Source organism: Xyrauchen texanus, chromosome 1 (genome assembly GCF_025860055.1).
Source record: "Xyrauchen texanus isolate HMW12.3.18 chromosome 1, RBS_HiC_50CHRs, whole genome shotgun sequence".
NCBI classification, from domain to species: domain Eukaryota; kingdom Metazoa; phylum Chordata; class Actinopteri; order Cypriniformes; family Catostomidae; genus Xyrauchen; species Xyrauchen texanus.
The window spans coordinates 59,717,082-59,738,293 of record NC_068276.1 but is presented as its reverse complement, the minus strand read 5'-3'; the positions used below and the strand labels follow the sequence as shown (position 1 = coordinate 59,738,293).

The 21,212-nt window shown below is 40.2% G+C and overlaps 2 protein-coding genes across 23 annotated transcripts in view; both read left to right on the top strand.

The window, feature by feature from the left end:
• The window catches only part of LOC127640787 (cadherin-1-like), an 87,948-nt gene that overhangs the window by 30,320 nt on the left and 36,416 nt on the right, over positions 1-21,212 (top strand). For 2 of the 22 annotated variants that reach the window (XM_052123497.1, XM_052123579.1), the window contains exons 22-26: positions 335-507; positions 590-718; positions 2,532-2,630; positions 2,726-2,881; positions 3,048-3,192. The exons of 3 other annotated variants lie outside the window; for them this stretch is intronic. In XM_052123497.1, the coding sequence (XP_051979457.1) occupies positions 335-507; positions 590-718; positions 2,532-2,630; positions 2,726-2,881; positions 3,048-3,192 (702 nt within the window). Of the gene's footprint in view, positions 1-334; positions 508-589; positions 719-2,531; positions 2,631-2,725; positions 2,882-3,047; positions 3,193-4,098; positions 4,272-4,352; positions 4,482-4,582; positions 4,769-4,915; positions 5,979-12,990; positions 13,090-13,190; positions 13,347-13,519; positions 13,665-21,212 lie in introns of those variants that run through there. 17 more of the 22 variants (XM_052124756.1, XM_052124803.1, XM_052123802.1 and 14 more) reach the window with 17 other exon arrangements.
• Positions 15,011-21,212, top strand: part of LOC127642770 (uncharacterized) — a 371,536-nt gene continuing 365,334 nt past the window's right edge. Inside the window, exon 1 of the mRNA XM_052125283.1 lies at positions 15,011-21,158. Within this exon, the coding sequence (XP_051981243.1) occupies positions 15,398-16,372 (975 nt within the window). The 5' untranslated portion in view covers positions 15,011-15,397 and the 3' untranslated portion in view covers positions 16,373-21,158. The remainder of the gene's footprint in view (positions 21,159-21,212) is intronic.

Genomic DNA, 21,212 nt, shown 5'->3' with positions numbered 1-21,212 from the left:
GTCTCAGATGCGGAGGCAACTGAGATTCTTCCTCCGCCACCCGGATTGAGGCGAGTCACTACGCCACAACGAGGACTTGGAGCGCATTGGGAAATGGGAATTCTAAATTTGGGATAATTTTTTTTTTTTGTGTTTCTGTAATCAGAAGATTTCAGAAGAGTCGTTTTTACAGTTTAGTTTTAATAAATGCTCTTTTTGGACTATGGAGGAAGTTTTGAGTTCAAGGGGTAAGGTATGTTTTTATTGCACATTGAACTCGTTTAAATCAACAGATCAAGGGAAATTTGTTTCCTCTAAGACCCCTAATTGTTATTTCATTCCTCTCTCTCTGAAGATTTTGAGTTTATGAAGGTCACTGCCACTGATGCCGATGAGCCCGATAATGACAACTCTGATGTCAGATACACAATTCTCAGCCAGGATCCACCATTACCAAAACCCAAGATGTTTGATATCAACACTGTAACTGGAGGGATCCGTGTGATCGAAACAGGCCTGGATAGAGAGGTTAGAAATTACATCCGATGACTAGATTAAAAAAAATGATTGTAATGAAGGCAAACTCACCATAAATCCTCTTTCCTTTTAGAAATATTCCAGATATACTTTGGTCATTCGAGCTGCTGACATGGCTGGTGAAGGTCGTTCAACCACTGGCACAGCTGTTATTACAGTGACTGACAGCAATAATAAAGCACCTCAGTTCGAGTACAGCTCGGTAATGCACATAACTTGCATATATTTGTCTGAACCTAATTTTCTGATTTGTTTAACTTTATACCCTATTCCACTATAAATAATTGTTGGTTTAGTACACTGCATCTGTACCTGAGAATGAAGTTGGCATTTACATGACCAGACTGCCAGTGACTGATGATGATGAACCTGGATCAGCTGCCTGGTCTACCAAGTATCGGATTGTTAGTGGAGACATGGAAGGAACAGGCTCTATCTCGTCCTTCTAGAGGTGGACGGTGATCTCTGCGCACAGGATGGAGGAACCGGGGCGGGCACCTGACGATTCGCAAAGCTGAGTCGGACGGTTCTGGCCAGCTAACGTGACTGGTTGGAAAGCACTAGCCACTCGTCCAAACTCCGGGCGAGGGGCACTAAGGGGACAATCATGTCTGACGTACCTGGGGGTGGGGGCAGCAGAAAATGTCATGTCAAGGAGCCTTGCTTCGTCCCAAGGTGGCTTCACTGAGGTGAAATTGAAGCACTTACCTTGCTCTGCGTACCCAGCATAGGGCAGGTCAGCGACTGAGGAGAAGGGCCTTTTGGGCCAGCCCCAAAACATGAACACACATTAAACTTGACATAAATCCCAAACTTCTGTATGGGGGGTCTTGAGATGTGGTACATGGTCTGGTGTGACAGGGCATGGAGCATGTGATCAGGGCGGAGCCCGTGGGGGGTGGAGCCATAAGAGGTTCAAGGTGTGGGTCTGGACCGAAGAGCAGATACAAGGACCAGTCAGATACTAGGACCAGTCACCGGGGGGCGATCGAGACGTTTTGGCTTCACTTTTGAGGGCTTGTGCGGCACACTTGAACAAAACAAAACATAAACATTAACTAGACTTGACTATTAAACAAAACATAAACATGGGCTGGGCTGGGCTGTGCAAAACAAAGTTACATAACCACAATACTTGACAAGAGACAATGGCAAAAATGAGGGCTTAAATACACAGACATGGGTAACAAGACAACCAATGAACAGATAACAAGACTATTAAACTAAACCAATGTCAATCTAGAACTGATAACAAAGTAATCAAACAATGGGCCAATAAAAACAAGACACATGAACAAGGGAAACACATGACAAGATCACATGAGGGAACAGGAACTAAACATTCAAAATAAAAGACATGAACACAAAACAATAACTAAAACACATCTAGACATTACAACTACCCTTTTCTGTGTAAAGTTATATCCAATTTTACACCTCTGTTGCCATGACAAATTAATGCTGCATGCCCTAAAACCTTAAAACGACTGTAGAAATCACCATTTAAAAATGTTTTTTGTTTTTTTAATAAAATTATAAGCTTCTGATTTCTGCCTTTAAACCATCCAAAGATTGACCCCATTGACTTAAATTGTAAGTGCCTCATTGTGACTCAGATTTGTGCTTTTTTTAAAAAAAAGGAGGGACGAGTCTAAATAAATGTTTGTGGAAATCACCATTATGCCACAAAGGTTGTCGATTGAGCTCAACTTATATTGAACTGGAATATTCCTTTAACATCTCCTTTTGTGCTCCATGGAAGATAAAATCCTTCAGGTTTGGAACAACATGGGGGTTAGGAAATGATGACAGTATTTTAATTATTGGATGAACTGCCCTTTACATTTCAAATAGTCAGAAGTCAGCAAAATAAATAAATATATTCTCTTATATGTTTTTTATAACACATCTCAGTAGATTGTAAAGAAATTGCTTCTCATATTGCTTAAAGTGGAGCAGCACACATCATTCATTTGTCATCTTCCTCTAATTTTCCGGTCCTGACGTTTCCAAAGTCATCATTTGGTCTAAAGAGGAGAAAGAGAGGTTGGGTTATTCCTGATCTCAATGAACCTGAGAACAGTAAAGGTCCTTTCCCAAAAAAGCTGGTCCAGGTGAGTGAGAATATTGAAGTGAAAATTATATATGGATTTGGAAAAATGGGCCGATCTGTAATTGATTTTGTTCTGTCATTTCTGTCTGTATTTAGATAAAGTCAGATTATGCAAAGGAAACTCGGATGGTGTACAGTATCACAGGTGAAGGGGCCGATCTGGACCCTAAAGGGCTTTTCACCATTGACAAATTTTCAGGGAATCTCTTTGTGACTCAGAAACTGGACCGAGAACATAAAGCTTCTTACCGTGTAAGTTGATTTGATTTAATTTTGCTCTTTCTTATTTTAGTATTTCATTATTGGATTCTAAATGTCGAATCATGAATTTCTTAAATTCTTGAAAGCTTCTAAATAGTTAAATGTCACCGGACATATTTGTCTCTTAACATGCCCGTCTTTCATCCCATGTCTTCAGCTCATAGCTCATTCTGTTGGACCTGATTTGGATATCAAAGAGGCTCCCATGGAAGTCATTGTCAATGTGATTGACCAAAATGACAACAACCCTGTGTTTACTCAAAATCCTTTCAGCGGACATGTTCCTGAAGCTGCTCCCAAAGGTAAGCGAGTGGTGTAATTTATTTTAAAGGAAATGACTCTTAATCAACATGGGCTGATTACGATCTCTCTCTCCCACACGATCCTCTGCAGTCGGCCTTTAAACCTCAGAGGCTTGATTAGCCTAATACGGACCGGGTGTGTATGATCACGACCCGGCCCCGCCCTCCGCCCTGCCACACTCTTATAGTTCACTTTTGGTGTTAGGAATGGAGTTTTAGCATCTGTCCTGTTTTTTGCTGATTAACTCACCATGATTGTGCTGGCCTAATTTCTAAATACCCAGTGCGTGTCATTGATACAGAGTCTCGTAAAGGACAAGGTGGTAATTCATTTGTTGAAAAGGATTTGTTTTGTTTTTTGCTCTCCCTTGCAAAAAGGTTTGCATTTCCTCACAACAAATTAATTATGGTTTTACTATAATTAAACCATAAACTTGTTAGGCTACGTGATATTTGGAGCTTCCAAATTTTGGGATCCGTTCAATTCCATTGTTTGGACCAAAAGAGCTGAGAAAATCTTCTAAAAATCTTCATTAGAGTTCAGCAGTTGAAAGAAAGTCACTGGGGGTTGTGTCAGGAAGGCCATCCAGCATAAAACTTGAGCCAAATGAAATATAAATGCGCACTATCACGAAGCGGACCCTGCACCTAAGCGGAACAAACGCTAGGAAAGAGAGAGAAATCACGTGCTTCATTATACATTTGGCTGCAGTTTTCAAGTGAAATGTCCAGCAAGGGGCACCAAAACCGAGTAAAATGTTGTAATCAGACCAGGTTTTATAGGTGAACTTTAGGTAGAGGTTTTAATAAGTGAAACGTAGAAAGTGGCACGTACAAGTCAGTTTGTTTTTTAAAGCCACGTCAACCATTGCAATGAATTGTTTTTATTCCTTTCTCTCTGTGAAGATTATGAGTTTATGACGGTCACCGCCACTGATGCAGATGAGCCTGATAATGATAATTCTGATGTCAGATACACAATTATCAGCCAGGATCCACCATTACCAAACCCAAACATGTTTGATATCAACACTGTAACTGGAGGGATCCGTGTGGCACTACCAGGCCTGGAAAGAGAGGTTAGAAATTACATCTGATGACTAGATTAAAAAAATGATTGTAATGAAGGCAAACTCACCGTAAATCCTCTTTCCTTTTAGAAATATTCCAGATATTCTTTGGTCATTCGAGCTGCTGACATGGCTGGTGAAGGTCGTTCAACCACTGGCACAGCTGTTATTACAGTGACTGACAGCAATGACAACGCACCTCAGTTTGAGCAAAACTCGGTAATGCACATAACTTGCATATATTTGTCTGATTTATTTGACTAAATATCCTCTAATACACTATAAAACAGTTTGGTTTGTTTGTTTGTTTGTCTGTTTAGTACACTGTATCTGTCCCTGAGAATGAAGTGGGCATGGAAGTGGCCAGACTGCCAGTGACTGATGATGATGAACCTGGATCAGCTGCCTGGTCTACCAAGTATCGGATTGTTAGTGGAGACACGGATGGATTTTTCAATGTCAGTACTGGACCCAGCCAGCTAGAGGGCATCATCATCACTGCAAAGGTACTGCGTGCAGTTATACTATATGTTTGATACATTTGAAAAGGCAAACTGTTTATGATGGCCAGCAATTATGTGCTGAAGCTTACGACTGACAGTTTGACGAAAATCAACTCTAAAATGTTTTTTCTTCTTGTGATTTCCATTTAGCCACTGGACTACGAGAAGATCAATCTGTACAATCTGTGGGTGATTGTTGAAAACGATGATCCATGTTTCCAATCTTTGCCAACTTCCACTGCCACGGTCACTGTGAATGTGAGAGATGTGAAAGAGGACTGATCCAACACTTATTTCATAATTTGAGGACATCATTGAAAATATTTCCTCTATCGATTAAATGATAGTCAAGAAACTCATATCATTGTAGACAAATGGTAAAAGCAACCTGTATGTGTGTTATCATGCCACGAATACAGACAAATGATTGGTCATTTAGCCTAGCCAGTGTCCGAATTGATTACAGTCTTATGGGGGGTCCCCACACCTTGAGTATAAAGTATCGTCAGTATGTCTGGAAATAACTAACACAAAAACAACTATCACACCTCTTTTAAAAGTATTTGGTATATGAGGGAAGATGCATTAGGGAGTTTTATTTCTGATGGTGGGCTGCAATACTAAGTTCATAACTTTGGCCGTTAGATCAGCTGTTACTCGTGCCATGTGCCCAAATAATCTTCTGCATTCGCGAGCAGTAATTTTCACAAATGTTAGTAAAACGCTTGTACTGTAGAGTTCAGATTATTATAAATAATTCATGAAATTTACAGTATCCTGACTGTGTAAATTAAATAGTATTTTTAATTATTAAGTTTACTAAACCCAAGTCTATTTTTGACTTCTTATGGGGGGTCCCTAATGCCTTATGGGTGTCCCTGCACCCCACCCCCCACCCCCAATTGGAGCACTGAGCCTAGTTTACATACTCATAACTTCTGTTATTTTCCATTATTATTATAATTCTGCAATATTCAGCATTTATTCATTCAGTCATTTTTACTTAAGCTTACATTATTACTGCTACGTTGTCTCGGTGGATTCGTTGCTGTATATTCATTGTTGTGCAAAGATAAAGTGGATTTTTTTGTGATTTCCACCTATGAAGAATACTTGTTGAATGTTGAATGTAACTTGCTCAGATGAGAACAAAGTTGATGTGAAGACAAGACAAACATTCAACTGAGATGATTTAGTAAAGCTTTTCTTATAACTTCTGTCTCTTGGTTGAAGAGTAAGAGTTGACTATCTCTGAATATAAGATTATATGTACGATAATCAAAAGAGAGTAAACTTTGTCTTGTTTTAAACACCTATCTCTGCAAATGTTTGCTAAACAAGTGTAACGTTGAAGACAAACAGGCAGAGACAAAGGTGATGAAACCAAGTGCAGTTTTATTCTTCAAACGTGAAACCAGAATCCCTAACTATAAATGTGATAGAAACAACAACAAAAACAAACACGGACCTAACTAAACTTGTCAAAACTAGACTTGACATAACATGACTTGACTATGGCTAGAACAAAACAACTAAGTAACATGCACACTGGCTTGACTAAACTTGAACAAAACAACAAGGTTACATGTACAATACCTGACAACAGACAAAAGGCAAACATGAGGGTTAAAATACACAAGACATGGGTAACAAAGGCCAATGAACAAACAGAACTCTAAAACAAGATAACAAGACAATTAACTAAAACCAATGACAAACTAGAACTGAATCAAAGTAATGAAACAATGAAAACCAGACACATGAACAAGAAGGGAAAACAGGATATCACAAGACTAGGTAACAGCAACTTAACAGGAATTTCCAGATTCCAGACGCTCCATAAAAATAAAAGGCAAAATATCCATAGAGTGTAGGGGAAAAGATGGTTCAGGGAGGCACAAGGGGCAAACAGGCAGTTCAAGGGGTTATAAGGGGAGCAGAGGAACAAGGCAAGGTCAGGGAGAACATAGCAGATAGGCGGATGGCCAGGAGACCAAGGAAACCAGAGCAGACCAGATGGGAATCCAGGAGACCAAGGGAACCGGAGCAGACCAGATGGGAAGCCAGGAGATCAAGGGAATGACCTCAAGGTGGCGGACAGGGTCGGGAGGTCTGGGAGGTGACCACAGGACAGGGACTAGTTTAGGAGGCCTGGGAGGTGGCCACAGGACAGGGACTGGGTACGGAGGTCTGGGAGGTGGCCACAGGACAGGGACCGGGTCAGGAGCCCTGGAAGGCAGAGCCGTGGAAGACTCGGGAGGCAGAGCCCTGGAAGGCTCAAGGGGCAGAGCCCTGGAAGGCGGAGCCGTGGAAGACTCCGGGGGCGGAGCAGAGGCAGGCAGAGCCGTGGAAGACTCAGGAGGCGGAGCCCTGGAAGGCTCAAGGGGCAGAGCCCTGGAAGGCGGAGCCGTGGAAGACTCCGGGGGCGGAGCAGAGGCAGGTAGAGCCGTGGAAGACTCCGGGGGTGGAGCAGAGGCAGGCAGAGCCGTGGAAGACTCAAGGATGACCTCTGCGGTCTTGAGCACAAGCAGAGACTGGGGAGAAGGTGCCCTCTTCCATCTCTTTCTCTTTCGGCCAACAGGGAGCGTGGTTATAGGGACGGTCGAGGCTACAGGCGCTGGCTTCCATCAAGAGGGTAGGGGACCTGCAGGCGTTCTCTGTTAGCGAACTGTGCCTAGAGTTCGGTCCGGCTTACTCTCATGTCATCCTGAGACCCCGACCAGGCTATGTGCCCTAGGTTACCACGACCCCTTTAAGGGATCAAGTGGTGAACCTGCAAGCACTGCCCCAGGAGGACGCAGACCCAGCCTTGGCGTTGCTGTGTCTGGTGCGTGCTCTTCGCATCTACTTGGACAGCACGCAGAGCTTTAGAAGCTCCGAGCAGCTCTTTGTTTGCTTCGGCGGACAGCGGAAGGGAAGCGCTGTCTCCAAACAGAGGATCGCCCACTGGGTCGTCGATGCCATCACGACGGCATACCATGCCCATCGACACAACGTCTCGTTCCTTCCATCAGGGAACGGAGGTTACGTCAGTAACCGAGACGTTTGTCATTATAAATGTAACAAAAACACCTCTATATTTTATTATTAGTTTCCAGCTGAACAAACTTCAAAGTGGTTTGAGAATGGAAGCAGATGCTTTAGGTGTATGAAGACAATAAAACTGTCCTTCAACACAATTCTTATTGTGTTCTGTTGACATTATTTGTTGCTTTTTGCCCTCCAATCAAACATAGACTAAAGACAAAGAAAGCTGCATTAGTCATTACTGCTTAAGTATTTTTCTGTTTCAAATTTTTATTTAGTTTATATTTCTACTTCATTTTCAATTTGTCATTTCAATTTATATAACGGAAAGCAGCACTGTTTGTAGGCATAAGTGAACTAGATGGTCACCTATTTTGGCACTAGCTGAGGGGCGCTAATGAAGAAAGTTTGCAATAGTGAAACATGAGATGACAAAATCATGCAATGATGTCTGTATCCTTCATGAATTGTAACCTAAGTGACAACTTCCCTTTGTGACAGCTGCGGTCTCTCCTACTTAGTACCGTCACAGCCCCCACCTGATTTTATTTGTAATATTAACCATCCTCAGAATTGATAGTTGTTATATTCCATAATCAATTTCATTATGTATGTATTTAATGGTGTGTTCTATCACTGGATGGGCTACACCCTTAGGCAAGCCAATAGAAAGAGGATAAACAAAATCTGGATGTTGTGAAACTTTTGGGAACTTAAAGAATTTCCTTTGCAAGAAGCAGCTGCACAAGATTAAAAACTCTTGGAAATAAGCACTGAGGGTTTTGCTCATAGAATGGAGACTATGAGGATTGTGCGATTGGGAGTTATTATTTTCCTTTGTCAGGTAAGATTTATTCTGGCACTATTTAAAAAAGTGGCCGAACAAAGTTTGGATGTATTTAAAATTGTCTTGGTTTAGCTGATCTTGGCTGGTCTCCCTGCCTGGTAAGTTTAGTCTCTTGTGCTAATGTGTACTATTGTACTTGATGAATTATTCAGATGTTATATATCAAGTGAAAATATATATTTAATTTGATTTATGAATTTAATACCTTTAAATTAGGAGCTTTCTTGTGGATTTGCGGATGAATCGTCATGTTTACCTGGCTTTGAGTCAGAGTTGTTGGTTTTTAAAGTCCACAGAGATCATCTTCACAGAGGGAAACGACTAGGAAGAAGTAGGTTGTTTTTTGTTGATATGTTTTAAATGTTATAGAGTATCTTGAGAATGTGTTTAGATATATTAGATTATCCCAAATTATTTTATGTGTGTCCTTTCAAAACCATTGCACTAAACTAAAACTACTAAAATACTAGTAGTATGACTAAAATATGATATTCTACTTAATGTTAATAAAGTGTGGCTTGATCACAATACAATGTAAGCATAATGCAAGACTGAGCTGGTTAATCTGTTTAATAGTTGCTTCTTTTATCTTTTAATTTTAAAATGCTTTCATGCTACTTATATATTTATTTATTTTTTCAAATTCCATAGTTATAGCCTGTAACTCTAAGCATAATGTTAGAAATGTATAGATTTTATAAATATACATATATAATATGTATTTTATCAATTTTAAATATAAAAACTATGAAAATATAGAAAAGTGAGCTGAAAGTTGGACTTGTTTGGTTCTGAATGGGCTTAAAGTTGATGTGACACAGTAAGCATCGTTCTGAAGTGGAGAAGCCACACCACAATACCTTAAAGACCCCATTAAATGGTGTAACGAGTGAAGTTTAATAGGCAAGAAACTTGAGTTAACGTCACAGCCATTAACCATGATTTGCTGATACCTATTGCAGTCAGAGGCAGAGAGTGTGTGGGAGGGACATTCTCATCCCAAAGAACATTTGATTGGACAAACATTTGGATGCACCCGAGTGCAAGATATGTCATCAATATTTGTCATCCATTTTCATGGAAGAGAAAGACATATTGTCTGTTATACCATATTGTCTGTTATACTCTTCTGGCCTCCATAATGAGACTTTGTGAGCGTTTTAAGCCTAAATGGCCTACGGATGCTAATTTAATTGATCAAGTCTTATGAGTCAGTGCTGTAAAAATGGAAGAGACATCAGCCCTGTATTACTATAACTATTAAGGAATGTATGGTTAGACATTCAACTGGTAACCGGTACCTATCAAATGTGTCTTTCGTTATTTATAAAATCGAGAAAAGATTATTTAAATTGTAATATGATAAGCATCATCTAATATTGCTGCCTTACCGTGCGTTCAGAGCCAGAGGCTGTCAAGAGCGTCAAATCAATCGGAAGTCATTCATTTTCTATGAGAGCCAGTGTCTCTCGGCAGCAAGAAGTGGCGAGTCTTGGGTGGTGTGATAGGGACTATAATACCCACAATGTATGGGCAGTGGGGGGGCGAAGGGGGAAGAAAGATAAATAAAGAGTTTTTTGGATGAGAGACGGACATGTGTGACGGGTCTTCTTGAATATGATAACAGTAGTAATGATACAGTGTGGGCGTCAGAAGAAAGTTCAAGTGCGGGCAACATTATGTTAATGAGCTTTGATGCAGTTCGCGGCAACCTATTGGAGTATAGAAGTGCTCCGCTCTAGCGAAGTCTAGAGAACACAACCGTGTAAACTTTGGTTCCCACCAAACATTAGTTCCGAAGAGAAAATGGAGGAGAAACTGATCATTGACGGGGCGGGTTTTCCTGAAATATTTGATCTGTCCCTGTTTGCTTTCAGAGATGTAAATAAAATAAAAAAACGATGAGTGGAGAAATTGTTAGTGTGCCAGGTGAGTTGATGAAGTGTTTATTATGGTTTATATAATAATATATAAAAATATTTCATGAGGATATACGCTACATGTCGGCAATAAAGATACCGGTCGACATGTTTTGTGGCCCCTTTAAATATAGTTCACAAAACCAAGCATTCTCAACGAACGTTGCTGCCTATTTCAAATACATCAGAGCTTTCATGAATCTTCGATAGTGTTGTTTGCAGGGCAGCCAGAGCTAATTTTGACGCTCTCGTCGCCTCTGGTCTGAATGCACGGTTACACAACATGTGCACCTATAGCCTCTAGAGGGTGCTGTTTGATCACACATCGCTGACTGAAGCTCTGAATAGAGACTGTTTTATTAAACGCAGCCTTTTGGTTTAGTAATTATGTAAGGCCACATGGTGGTTTCATTATTTATTGACCCTTTGCTAAGCCCAATGCAATGACCAGCAGAGGGTGCACAACTATAGAAATACAAGTCACAATGCAAAAATTTATAAATGGCTCCTACACCCACCTTAAAAGCGCTTCTGACCAATCCTGTTTTAGAAACTGTTGCCCCACCACCATTTATCTGACAAGCGTTTGCCTTTTTACAATGAGAGCTTACAAGATTAATGTGTGTTTGAGTAGTTTTAAGTGGGATTTTATTGAAATGATCAACTAAAATGTAAAAACTTTGCTGCTGGGTCACTTGTAATAGTGGCACGAGGTATCTATAGAAGATATACACAGTGTTTTATCTTTCTTAACAAAAGACAAAATCTTTCAAAAAAATCTTGAGAAGAGCATGCTATGGATTAAACTGTGTCATTCCGCATTCCCAAATGAGCATGTATAACATCCGCGAGGACGCTTACATTTCCTCCAAGGTATATTAAAGCTAACAACTTAACATTAAATCATTTATGTATTGATTCAGGTCTAGTAAAGGTGATGGTAAATAAAGAGTTCACAGCATCAAAATAAGTGTGTTATGAGATTTTATGAGTGGTTATCTTCACTTACACTAATGTTAGAAGGTTTGTAATGGCTATCAAGTGACGCTTCTCACTTTTTATGTGACTGTGATGATCGTTTAACTAAATTCTGAGATACTAACAAATTAATGTGTAATTTAACTATTTCTTGTACAAAAAACATCAGATAAATATGCTTTACCATATCACTCTTCATTCCATCCCACGCAATATTATTATCCATCCGCACCCTTTATGGCAATCTCCCATTCATTCCAGTTCTGCAAACTTTATTATTGTTAGTTGTATTAAAATACTTAAATTATCAAATAACTTATTCATTGTTTATTTGCCTTTTTATTAATAATTCAGAGTATCCAAACTTGCTTGACAAATGTTGTTGTGTTCATTGAATCCCAGTAACGTTCAATACCTGTGATGGAAGAACCAGAACACTCTTTCAGTCTGTTGACAAGCGGTTTGATGTGAACATGGATGGTGTTTTATCACTAAAGAGACCAGTTACTCTTCATGAAGGCCACAAGGTGTTTTCTGTGCACGCTTGGGACTCCAGTGGCAATAAACATACAGCTTTTGTCAGAGTTGAGCGTGCACATAATCATGAAGAGCATCATATGGACACGGAGGTGAACACCACTCCACAGATACACACACATTTATTCAGCAAACTGCTGTAACATGTAACAAGATACAAGCTTTGTCCATTATATGTTATAAACACATAAATGAGCTATTATTTTATGTAATTTACCCAAAAATGCAAATCATTTACTCACCCTCATGATGGTCTGAAACCATATGACTCTTATATCTTTTTTCCGTGAAACACAACAGGGGATGTTTGGCCGAATGTTCAACATTAACGATCGATTAATGATCTTTTGCCATACGATAAAAGTTAATTGTTACTGAGACTGTCATTCTGCTTTAAGGAATTATCCGGTTTATTACAAGTTGAGCTCAGTCTTTTATTTAGTTGTATTTCTTTTTTATTTACCAGGGACAATGTACATTAATCAACATTTTACTCTTCAATGTAAATGTATCAGAGTTAGCTAATGAGCTAATTTTCATCCGTCAACAGCATTTATGGCATAATGTTGATTACCACAAAAATGTATTTCGACCCGTCCCTCCTTTTCTTCTTCTTTCCATCTTACAATGGAAGTGAATGTGGCCAATTCATAAACATTAAACTACTCATTGTTTCAAAAGTATAGTCACAAGACATAAACAACATTTGTGTTAACATGATTTAAGTGTGATAAAAGTATGTATTAAACTTTTCTGTGTAAAGCTATATCCAATTTTACAACAAAAATCACGATTTAAAAATCTGCTTTAATAAATTATAAGCTCATATTGCTTAAAGTGGAGCAGCACACATCATTCAAGCGTTCGTTTTCCAGATGGAATCTCCCTCCGATTTTCCGGTCCTGACGTTTCCAAAGTCATCATCTGGTCTAAAGAGGAGAAAGAGAGGTTGGATTATTCCTCCATTTAATGAACCTGAGAACAGTAAAGGTCCTTTCCCAAAAAAGCTGGCCCAGGTCAGTGAGAATATTGAAGTGACTGTTGAAATGATATATGGATTTGGAAAAATGGGCCGATCTGTAATTGATTTTGTTCTGTCATTTCTCTCTGTATTTAGATAAAGTCCGATTTTGCAAAGGAAACTCGGATGGTGTACAGTATCACAGGTGAAGGTGTCGATCTGGAGCCTAAAGGGCTTTTCACCATTGAAAAACTTACAGGGAATCTCTTTGTGACTCAGTCACTGGACCGAGAGAAAAAAGATTCATACATTGTAAGTTGATTTGATTTATTTTTGCTCTTTCTTATTTTAGTATTTCATTATTGGATTCTAAATGTCGAATCATGAATTTCTTAAATTCTTGAAAGCTGCCATCTTCTAAATAGTTAAATGTCACCGGACATATTTGTCTCTTAACATGCCCGTCTTTCATCCCATGTCTTCAGCTCATAGCTCATTCTGTTGCAGCTGAAGTGGATATCAAAGAGGTTCCCATGGAAGTCATTGTCCATGTGATTGACCAAAATGATAACAACCCTGTGTTTACTCAAAATCCTTTCAGCGGACATGTTCCTGAAGCTGCTCCCAAAGGTAAGTGAGTGGTGTAATTTATTTTAAAGGAAATGATTCTTAATCAACATGGGCTGATTATGGGGTCATACTGTATTAAGCTATTCCCCTCAAAAGATGAATAATTTAGTTTCTCATAATAATTGTCCCGTTCAAAAAGCAAAATGCTTCACAATGTCTGCACACAAGTTTTAATAAGTACACCTCTTATAGTTATATCATGTTAGGAATGGAGTTGGGTGGCAAATAATTTGTTGAAAAGTTTTCATTTTGCTTATTTTAATGAATGAGGAATCCCCAAATGTGATGAATGTGATCGAACACAGACTGAATCAGCCAGTAGCTAACACTGATGTGAACTGGCGCTCAAGGTCGAGCAGACAGCGGCATTCAGCTCAGAGCGCAGCCGGGCCCAGGACTCTGATAGTGGGTGACTCCATAATCAGAAACATTAGCAGCAGGGATACAACTACATGCTGCCTTCCACAAGCAACAACCTCGGATGTAAACAAGGAACTTCAGAACATTCTGATGAAACATAAGACTGCAAATCGACTCATCATTCATGTGGGGAAGAATGATATTCATAAAGAGCAGTCAGAACTCCTTAAAAGGATTTCAATGAACTTTTGAAACACTTAAAAGACTGAAAGTTCAAACATTCATCAGTGGACCACTTCCAGCAAGAGGAACAAACAGGTTTTCACGGTTGCTTGGGCTTAATACATGGCTGCAAAAAACCTGCAATATAAAAGGAGTGAACTTCATTGACAACTTCAATCTTTTCTGGAGTCAGAGGCAACTGTTTCGACAGGATGGCCACCACCCAAACAAACTTGGTTCAAGAGTGCTAAAGGACAATATCTACTTCTCCCTCAATCATCCTTCTGCAGTGTGTGCCAATCCACTCAATCTGAATGGCACACACACACCTGGACACAGTATGAATGACCACAGGACTTCACTTCAGCACCTGAATGGACATGCAGTTGACAAATCACACAAGGACAATGATAACACCACTCAGCCACAACAATTTCTGCTCATGGACACAATCTCATCTGAGCCATGCCCACAAAGTTCACCACAGACAGACTGTGACATATTAGAACTGCTCCAAGATTCAGCACCCAAGGACGACTTTCTGGAAAACATCCAGGGAAACCAGGACAGCATATTACAGCCCCTCTCACCAGACACGTTATCCCTCTCTCCAGCATCTCCACATCTGTGTTTCTCAGAGAAAATGGAAGAACTGGTGTATGCTGGAACCAAACTATCCCACTCTTTTGCTGCAAGCCCCCAGATATCAAGCAAAAACGTCAGGCCCCTCAAGCACCTGCGTGGCCCAGCTCGCCCTCCCCTCCTCCTGTGAGAGCTCTTCGACCTCTGCCACAACGCCAGGGCTCACACCCTCCTCCATCTGCTCGAGGTGAACCAAAAACAACTGATACCAGCTCTCAGTGATACGTGTTGGGTCCCTGCTATGATAACAGTAACTTTCTCAAATGTTTACAAAACAAGCGGGAACCCAGTGTGCCTGTATCAATCTCTATTGCTGTTCGATTACATCATAGAAAGTCTAAGGCCTTCAAAAGCCGTACAGCAAACCCATCTAATCTGGTGCCTATTACACGCAAACTAAGATTGCTGTGGGGACAAAAACTGTTAAGTTAGCACTTTTAAACATCCGCTCACTTAAAAATAAATCACTTCTAGTCAATGACTTAATTATCACATACAACCTGGATTTTATGTTTCTAAATGAAACTTGGCTAGAAGACAGCTGTAGTGCAACAGTCCTTAATGAAACATCCCCTCCTAACTTTACTTATTTGAGTGTCTGCAGAGAAGGTAGACGAGGTGGGGGTTTAGCTGCTCTTTTTAAAGATGTCTATCAATGTAAGCAAATATCATTTGGGAATTACCCGTCTTTCGAATATCTGGGTAGTGTGTTAAAAGGTGCTCCACGCATTTTACTTATCATTATTTACAGGCCTCCAAAATACTCTCCAGCCTTCGCTGAGGACTTTACAGAACTGTTATCAACAATTACCTCAGAGTTTGACTGTTTTGCCATTGCTGGAGACTTTAACATTCACATAGATAATGCAGAAAACAATATGACAAAAGAAATCATAACTGTTTTAAAAACTTTTGATCTGACTCAGCATGTACATGGATCCACACACAATCATGGACACACACTAGATTTACTTATCAGTAAGGGTCTAAACATTTCATCGATTGTTATTAAGGCACTGTCTGATCATTTCTGTGTTTTCTTTGATATATTGATCTCTCCTGCCATTGAAGCTAGATCTGTGTCTGTCAAGAAGAGATGCTTAAATGAGAACACTAGTGTACTATTTATGAAGGCTATATCTTTAACACCAAGTATATCTGCTGACTCTGTTGATTTTCTCCTTGATTCTTTTAACTCAAAAGTTAAAAGTGTAATTGATGATATTGCTCCTGTGAAAGTCAGGAAGAAGAGTGGCAGACAAAAAGCGCCTTGGAGAAACTCAACAGCAGTGCAAAATATGAAAAGACAATGCAGAAAAGCAGAGCGCATGTGGCGGAAGACAAAACTTGTAGTCCATTATAACATCTACAAAGACAGCATCCATGCTTTTAATATGGAACTAGGCAAAGCTAGACAGACTTTCTTCTCGAATATTATAAACAGCAACTTAAACAACACACGCACTCTTTTTGCGACTTTGTAGAGAGACTGACAAACCCCCCAAGCCAGATTCCCAGTGAAATGCTCTCAGACAGCAAGTGCAGTGAGTTTGCTTCTTTCTTCTCTGAAAAAAATCAATAATATCAGAAAGGTGATCAGCACATCCTTGAGTTGTGCTGGGGTCAGACAAATCAAACCACAACCTGAGAAAGTAGTTACTATGTCTGATTTCAAAGAAATTGATGGCAAAATTTTGGAAGAAACCGTACAGCACCTTAAAACATCAACCTGCGCCCTTGATACACTTCCCACATCTTTTTTCAAAAGTATGTTCAACTATTTAGAAGCAGATCTCCTAGAAGTGATAAACTCTTCACTTCTCTCTGGGAGTTTTCCAAACTTCCTGAAAACTGCAGTTGTCAAGCCCCTCTTGAAAAAGAGCAATCTGGATAAGACCATATTAAGCAACTATAGACCGATCTCAAATCTTCCTTTCATAGGCAAGATCATTGAAAAAGTTGTCTTCAATCAGCTGAACAAATTCTTGAACTCAAATGGATACTTTGACAATTTTCAATCTGGTTTCCGATCGCATCACAGCACAGAGACAGGCTCATAAAGATAATAAACGATATTCGCTTAAATACTGATACAGGCAAATTATCAGTACTGGTACTACTCGACCTCAGTGCTGCATTTGACACTGTTGATCACAACATACTTCTTGACAGGCTGGAAAACTGGGTGGGGCTTTCTGGGATGGTCCTAAAATGGTTCAGGTCATACTTAGAAGGGAGAGGTTATTATGTGAGTATAGGAGACCATAAGTCTGAGTGGACGTCCATGACACGCGGAGTCCCTCAAGGCTCAATTCTTGCGCCACTCCTGTTCAACCTGTATATGCTCCCAATGAGCCAAATAATGAGAAAGAACCAAATTGCTTACCACAGCTATGCAGACGACACACAGATGTACTTAGCCCTATCACCTAACAATTACAGCCCCATTGACTCCCTGTGCCAATGCATTGATGAATTAAACAGTTGGATGTGCCAAAACTTTCTTCAGTTAAACAAAGACAAAACTGAAGTCATTGTGTTTGGAAACAAAGATGATGTTCTCAAGGTGAATGCATACCTTGACGCTAGGGGTCAAACAACTAAAAATCAAGTCAGGAATCTTGGTGTGTCTCTACAGTCAGACCTCAGTTTCAGTAGTCATGTCAAAGCAATAACTAAATCAGCATACTATCATCTGAAAAATATTGCAAGAATTAGATGCTTTGTTTCCAGTCAAGACCTAGAGAAACTTGTGCATGCTTTCATCACCAGCAGGGTGGATTATTGTAATGGACTCCTCACTGGCCTTCCCAAAAGACCATAAGACAGTTGCAGCTCATACAGAACGCTGCTGCCAGGATTCTGAGCAGAACCAGAAAATATGAACATATCACACCAGTCCTCAGGTCTTTACACTGGCTCCCAGTTACATTTAGGATTGATTTTAAAGAATTATTACTGGTATATAAATCACTCAATGGGCTAGGACCTCAATATATTGCAGATATGCTCACTGAATATAAACCCAACAGATCACTCAGATCATTAGGATCACATCAGCTAGAAATACCAAGGGTTCACTCTAAGCAAGGAGAGTCTGCTTTTAGCTATTATGCCAGCCGCAGCTGGAACCAGCTTCCAGAAGAGATCAGATGTGCTCCTACAGTAGTCACATTCAAATCCAGACTCAACACACATCTGTTTAGCTGTGCATTTACTGAATGAGCACTGTGCCACTGTGTGTCCGACTGTTTGTACTGTATTTTATTTTATTCTAAACTGTTTCAATTATTATTTTTTTATTCTTATTTTAATCTCTTCTATGTAAAGCACTTTGAATTACCATTGTGTATGAAATGTGCTATATAAATAAACTTGCCTTTGCCTTGCCTTGCCTTTCCCTTTCAAAGAGGTTTCCTCACAACAAATGAATTATGGTTTTACTACAGTAATATTGTATTAACCATGACTGTAATAACCAAGGTACATTTTGTGGTTACTATGAGTTTACTACAAATATGATACACTTTCAAATAAATTTCAGGATTTTACAAAATTTAACAGTAATTTCTTACAATAAAATACTGCTTTCAATATTTTACTGTAAAATCAGTGCAGGCTATGTCATTTTCTGTTGTAACATGAAATTACTGTGAAAAATAAATAACAATATCGCACTGCATTATGGGATAATAGTGTTCCCTTTAAAGTCACTGTAAAGGGATTAAGGGAAAGGAGGCGAGAACGTCACAGGTTACTTAAAAGCTACACTTTGATGCTGCGCTGATTTTAGTGCTTTGGGAATGAGAATACCCACGCCGCCGCACTGTGGATGTCTGGACCCCTTACGGTTGTGTAGTTGTGCTCACAAGAGCATAAGAGTTCTCAGACATGAGCTTGTGATATAGACTCAAGGACACAAGAGCCTGGAGTGGCATGAACATTCAAACTATAGAATCTTATGAGTGTGTGCGGAGAGGACCAGCCCGCCGCATTACAAACATGTTGCAGAGGGACACCTCTAGCCAAGGCTTTAGAGGAGGCGACCCCTCTTGTAGAGTGAGCCCTGATCCCTACTGGCGAAGCTTGACCGCGCCTCGTAGGCCAGGGCAATGGCATCCCTCACCCAATGCGACATTGTCTGCTTGGTGGCGGCTGCCCCTTGTTGCGGCCCCATGGCAAATGGATAGTTGCCCCGACTTATGCCACTGGCTAGTGCTGTGGACATAAGTCTGAAGGGCACAGACTCCAGTCCGTGAAGTCTTTCCTGCTCTGGCACTGTAAACGGCGGGGAGCAGAAGTCTTCGAGAGTGACCGGATGTACGGTCGAGAAGGAACCTTAGGCAGGTAGTCAGGATGAGGGTGCAATATTGCTTTTAGCCATTTGGGCAAAATCTAAGCAGGTTGGCAAGACAGACAGAGAATGCAGGTCCCCAATTCTTTTTAGAGAAGTAATTGCCAAAAGAAAAACCATCTTGAGAGTCAGAAGTTTCTCAGACGCTGACTCTAGAGGTTCAAAGGGGGTCTCAACCAGACCCTCAAGGACTATTGCTAAGTCCCATGAAGGGATCCTGGTCCTAGCAGGAGGTCTCAATCACATGGCTCCACGACCGAAGCGAGCGAGCAGAGGATGTCTCCCCAACGTTATCCCATCAGTCAAGGCGTGGCAAGCCGATAGAGTGGCGGGGCATGTGCTTGCTGATAATTGTCCTGCAGAAATGTAAATAATAGTTTTAATATTAAACTGAAAAAAGACACAAACACACACACATTGCGATCTCTCTCTGTCGCACCACCATCCGCAGTCGCCCGTTATCCCTCTCGGAGGCTTGATTAGCATGATAAGGGACCGGGTGTGCAGAATCACCACCCGCCCTCCGCCCTGTCTCAGTCACCATTTTGGTATTTAGTGTTCACATTGAATGGGAACTCTGACTTATTGAAGTAAATAAAAATGTATCCTAGCTGATGCAATTGTGTTTTAAAAACATTATTCTTTGCACCGTGTGACAGGGAGAAAATTTTTTCAATTTAGTGATAAAGAAAAATACATAGTTGTAATTAAACAATGAGGTAGTGATGCTTGTAATGCCATGCAGTGATAGAATTGTTCATCTGTTATTGCACATGAACCTTTAGTATAATTGTCAACCAGGTACACAAAATTATCAACTTTCAGCATACAACACTCAACAATGGTGACAATAAACAAACATTGCAGCTTGAAAAAAATATACATTTGATAATTGTGATTGTACAACACAGCACTGCTACATTACAGTAATTTCCTGGCCCTGTTCACTACAAAGTCACAGTATACAGTTGTGTTTTAATTGTGATACATTGTTGAAATACTATGAAAGTCATGCAACTAATTGCCTAGACAAGCCAAGAATTTACTGTAAACTCACACATTATTGTTTTTTACATTGTAGTTAAACTTTGGCATTTGTAGTAAGATCAAAGAATCCACAAAATTGTGATTTGTATAACCATAGTTTTAGTTTTCCTGTATTGTTACTGTGGTTTCATTAGGAATGTTCTACTACAACTACCATAGTTATAATCTTATTATACATTTACTCTTTTACGAGAGAATGCAAAAATATTGCGATGGGACAAAAACCTTTTTGCGAGGTAACACAAAACTTTTCAGAACATAAATGACCTCCATGTCCTTTAAGGGGTTCCTTACGTTGACATATAAATGTGGGCGTCCATTCAATAATGAGTTGGGTTTTAGGGGCCTGGGTAGCTCAGCAAGTAAAGATGCTGACTACAACCCCTGGAGTCACGAGTTCGAATCCAGGGCGTGCTGAGTGACTCCCGCCAGGTCTCCTAAGCAAACAAATTGGCCCATTTGCTAGAGAGGGTAGAGCCACATTGGGTAACCTCCTTGTGGTCACTATAATGTGGTTCTCGCTCTTGGTGAGGTGTGTGGTGAGTTGTGCGTGGATGCCATCTCCGTGGTAATGCACTCAACAAGCCAACTGATAAGATGAGTGGATTGATGGTCTCAGACGCGGAGGCAACTGAGATTCTTCCTCCGCCACCCAGATTGAGGCGAGTCACTACGCCACCACGAGGACTTGGAGCGCATTGGGAATTGGGCTTTCTAAATTGGTGAGAAAAAAAATAGCTGTGTTTCAGGAACCAGAAGATTTCAAAAGAGTTGTTTTTACAATTTAGTTTTAATAAATGCTCTTTTTGGACTATGGAGGAAGTTTTGAGTTCAAGAGGTAAGGTGTGTTTTTATTGCACATTGAACTCGTTTAAATCAACAGATCAAGGGAAATTTGTTTCCTCTAAGACCCCTAATTGTTA